The sequence below is a fragment of the Morone saxatilis genome, unplaced genomic scaffold (genome assembly GCF_004916995.1).
Source record: "Morone saxatilis isolate NCDOM2014 unplaced genomic scaffold, NCSU_SB_2.0 Contig11, whole genome shotgun sequence".
Classification (NCBI taxonomy): domain Eukaryota; kingdom Metazoa; phylum Chordata; class Actinopteri; family Moronidae; genus Morone; species Morone saxatilis.
In genome coordinates, this window is record NW_023339663.1 from 25455260 (window position 1) to 25459601 (window position 4342).

General features: G+C 38.7%; 1 protein-coding gene across 3 annotated transcripts in view; it reads right to left on the bottom strand.

The window, feature by feature from the left end:
- The window catches only part of LOC118321285 (multiple C2 and transmembrane domain-containing protein 2-like), a 41652-nt gene that overhangs the window by 21702 nt on the left and 15608 nt on the right, over nt 1-4342 (bottom strand). For 2 of the 3 annotated variants that reach the window (XM_035652550.1, XM_035652549.1), the window contains exons 3-4: nt 3549-3602; nt 2164-2281 (exon numbers count right to left, since the gene is read on the bottom strand). In XM_035652550.1, the coding sequence (XP_035508443.1) occupies nt 2164-2281; nt 3549-3602 (172 nt within the window). The remainder of the gene's footprint in view (nt 1-2163; nt 2282-3548; nt 3603-4342) is intronic. The other variant, XM_035652552.1, reaches the window with a different exon arrangement.

Here is a 4342-nt window from a genome sequence, read left to right on the forward strand (position 1 = left end):
TAAGGTTTCATTTTAATTAACAGGCCACATAATATTCCCCCTGAGCTGTGGTTCGATTTCTAAAAATCATTGCTCAACAGACTGGAGGGCAGCGCTCTTCCTCTTTCCACTCCATCTTTCGAAAGCAGAGTTGAATTGTCACTGTGACCAAGTATAAAAAATAACCATGAAATCACCCTACTTCTACTTTCCAAGCTTTCTAAATAGAAATGTACCCTTGTGTAAACCTCTAGGGAAATGTACTGGTTTCCATTAAGAGGGAGGACCAGTCTGATCGCATAGTGTGATCTTTCATGGGTCTGTATGGAGGATGTGGGTTTTCTTCCTCCTCAACTGATGGGACCACAACTTCCTGAATTGAAAGCCAATCAGATTTCAGTTTTCACTGTGAAAAGTGGCAGCAGCTGAAAACGAGTGCATGTGTTTATTAGTGTCTCATGACTCCTGTATCACATGCAAACAGAACAACATGTGAAGGGGATTGTATTTGTTCCCTGCTCTGTCAATTTATTTGCATTCCAAGATAAAGGAGGTACAATCTAGCTAGATACTTGCTATTCTGTCTATCGACCAGCTGAGGGCAGCAGGCTACCCAACACCGTTTATGGGCCTCCTCTGCTTTTAAGTCCTCTGTAATCATGCCTGGTTCTGTATGGTTTTGCTGTTACAATATACGCATTACATTGTAAATCTATTACATGGCAAACCAGTGTTGTCCTTCAGCAAACAGCTGTGACCATATGCTACGCATCATAATCATGATCAAACAGAAAAAATCTAAGGTTTCGCTTTTAAAAGACCATATGGGCTTAACAATAATGACGGTGAAACCAAATCCTCCCTGCTCCTTTATTCTCCGCTTCATTCTCTGCATTATTTTTACCCAGAGCCCGGTTGTGTAAATACACAGCCACACAAGAGAAAAAATGTAATCCAAATCCCAGAGTGAAAGGCTTGGTGTAATGAATGCTGGGTGTGGCTCAGGCAGGTTCTAATATGCTGTATGGAATCCTGTCCCGGCTGTTATAGGAGCTTCGCAGCTACCTTGTCTTTGGTGTCTGTAGAGTCAATAAAATGATGTGTAATCAAACAGACATTCCTGGCCGTCATTCACAAGCCAAGGCTAAACACACAGCCTGAGGCCAGTGTATGTGAAAACAAACAACGACAGAGGACATAGGTTTTCAAACGTCACAACACTCTTCTGGGCACAAATAATCTTAAAAGTTTGGGTACATAACGGAAACTCAAACGAAATGAGGAGAGATGTAAATCTGATACGACTTGAGCTTCTTGTTTTAGAAGTATTACAGGACACGAAAAACAATATGATAATGAGTACATCAAATTAAAGCACCAGTTTCAACATGATAACACTACAGGGAGAATACATGAATAACAGTAGTAGCACTTACTCACTGGGAAAGAAACGCACATATACTTTACGTGATAAATGACGACATAGGTGACAAACAGTAAAACCATGTGTCAGATGTAACAGGAATATAAGAATAGAAGACTGATGTGGAAAAACACAGCACACAATATTATACTTAGTGTGAAATGCCTTGGGAGGACATAGAGTGTACTGTAGCTGTCAGAGAGCTAAATAACATTGGAGGAATGCAGCATTGGATATAGTATATGTATTACTAGCTGCAGAGCTAATGAAACCTCCAGGCAGAGAAAGAGAAAGCTAACCAATTAGCAGGAAAGTTAAAACAATGACATTCTCACCAAACACTGATTTCAGGTTTAGGACAGGAGAGTAAAGAGATGAAAATGTATATGATTCCACTCCTACGCTTCGCATTTGCTGTGTGTTTCCTCATGTGCTGAAGTATTATTTGCTCCTGCATCTACCCTTGTTCTGACCACTAAGGTATCACTTTACTGCATGGTTGCTGAAAATCAAGTTGCTTTAGTGTTTTTTGCATCGTATCAAATTCAGAACATTTGGCAGCTTTTTAACATCTTACCTTTAACACTAAGTTGGTCCACGAAGCTGCCAACTTCTGCATACAGTACATGAATACACAAAGATAGATTTGCTGTATACGTTCTTTTGTTCATATGTAAAATGATCCGTTTCTCTTTTTTGCACTTCACTGTTGTCGTGTGGGATCATACAGTATGTGTATGTGTAGTAGCAGTGGGTCTTACCACAGCGGTCCCTGATGACCAGGTTGCGTCCTTCCTTCAGGTTGATGGTGAGCAGAAAGGACCTGGAAAGATCCCTGGTGTTCTCTGACACACTGAAGGACTCGTTGCCCATCTCGTACTAGAAACAGACACCAAAACATTAGCATAATTTAGTTTATTACTACTAGGAGTGCATGTGATTACAGCTAGACTTTCTGAGAAAGTCTACTGCTGGATCTGAATATGAACACATATCATGTGTATATAGGGCTGAGTTTCAGTTAAGATACTAAAACCATGCTTTTTTATATACTACTATACCTTAATATAAACCTTTCCTACAAACCACATTTCTATTGACAAAAAGGAATAGAATTTTTAAAGTTCTGATAATTGATTAGGAACGATACGATCAAAAACTACAGTAGAAGATAAAATATGGCCGAACATTTGACATCTGTAATTGACAGATTGACCAGTGTTATAGGTTTCCCTATTTTCTTTCATATTTCAAAATTCTCTAATTTGATATGTTAAAGTCTTGATTTTATTAGAATTCATTATTCAGATATCGTATTACACTTAGCTATGTTTTCCTTTTATATTTCCTTTGTGGGTTCAAGCACATAGGGACGATTTTGTTTGTTTTTTAGAATAACAACATGGAAAATGAATTGTGGTGTCCACATTGTTCCTATTGCAACACTACAGCTCGTAAACTAGCTGTTAGGGGCTTTTTTCACAGCATTGTGATACACAACTTCGAGTTCTTTGATTTTGTTCTGTTTTCAGTTATTTATTCCAAAGTTACATGTTCTTCACATACTAGAATTTATAGATTGTCTATAACTCCTAATTTTATACTTTTTTAGTTAGACTGTGTTGACCTTTTTTATGTAGTTTTCGATACAATATAAAACACACTCTACGCAGTTGCATGCCATCCATGCTTCCTGTCTATGCAATGGATTATTTAATCACTATTAAGCCTCTCCACCAAAGCAAGCATCTTTCAGAGAATAAACCCTGGCAGCCTGGAATCACCCGGCTCAGAGTCCCAACCCTGACCGCCAGGATGACACACACTGAGCGCTGAACCACACCGCCTACTGTCCCATCATGTCCTGAACACAACACAATAATCTGGATTAAACTTTGACACAAGTGTGTGTCAGCCAAAGCACAATGCTGCTGTCTGCACAATGCTTAACAAAAAACACGATCACAGCCACAGCCTACCGCGGGGTCCTTTTAACCCCACAGATAAAACCACCCACTCTCACCTTTTCTACACGACGTTATTAGATAAATCTTTAGTAGACAACATAGTGACTAATATTAAAATGATATCAGCACTGAATCCCCATACAAATTAACAAATGCTCAAACTAGATTGCAGCACTTACATTTTGGTTGTCCCCGTCCTTTGACATGAGACTGTTGAAAGCATGATTATCATACTGTGGAGACAAGGATAAATACATTTCAAATAAATCATGTGATATATGAAGGGGAAAGTCCCAGAGAATGAAAGAGGAAAGTTTAAGTCTGCTGGTCAGTTAAAGGGTCAAGAACTGATCTCTCTTTGGCATTTCTACCAGCACAAATCCTCTGATCATTTATTAAAAATTCCTGTATCCAGGGGACTGCACAGCATTAAACCACAGAACAAAATACTGGGAAAAAAAGGGAATCTGCTCTCCTTCTGTTTTTGTTTTTCATTTTCAGTTCAAAATGACTTCAGATCAGAGCCTTTACCTCCTTGTAGATTTTATATTACGGGGGAGTGAGCATTATCCAATAAATTTTACAATACTTACAGATCTTTTGGGAACCTAATGTATAACATGGACTGATCACATAACCAGGAGAAAGTACATTTGTTTTTTGCCAAAAAGCATTTGCAGAAAGTCAGCCTGTCAGGAATGAAAATAAGAATGGAGATTTTTCAGTTTTTTGTGTGTTGCATTTCTCTGTTGTAGTTTAAAAAAAATGTAGTTCAAGAGACTGTGGTCAGACTAACCTGTTCTGGGGCCCCAGGGAAAAAAAATCAACTAGTGTGCCACTATCAACCCCCCTTGGTTTTCACAGTGTGTACAATACATTGTATATTATATACAGGAAGTCAAGTCCAGTCAAGTCAGTTTTATTTGGCTTGTTCACAGTATGTACACTGCCCTCCAAAAGTATTGGAACAGTG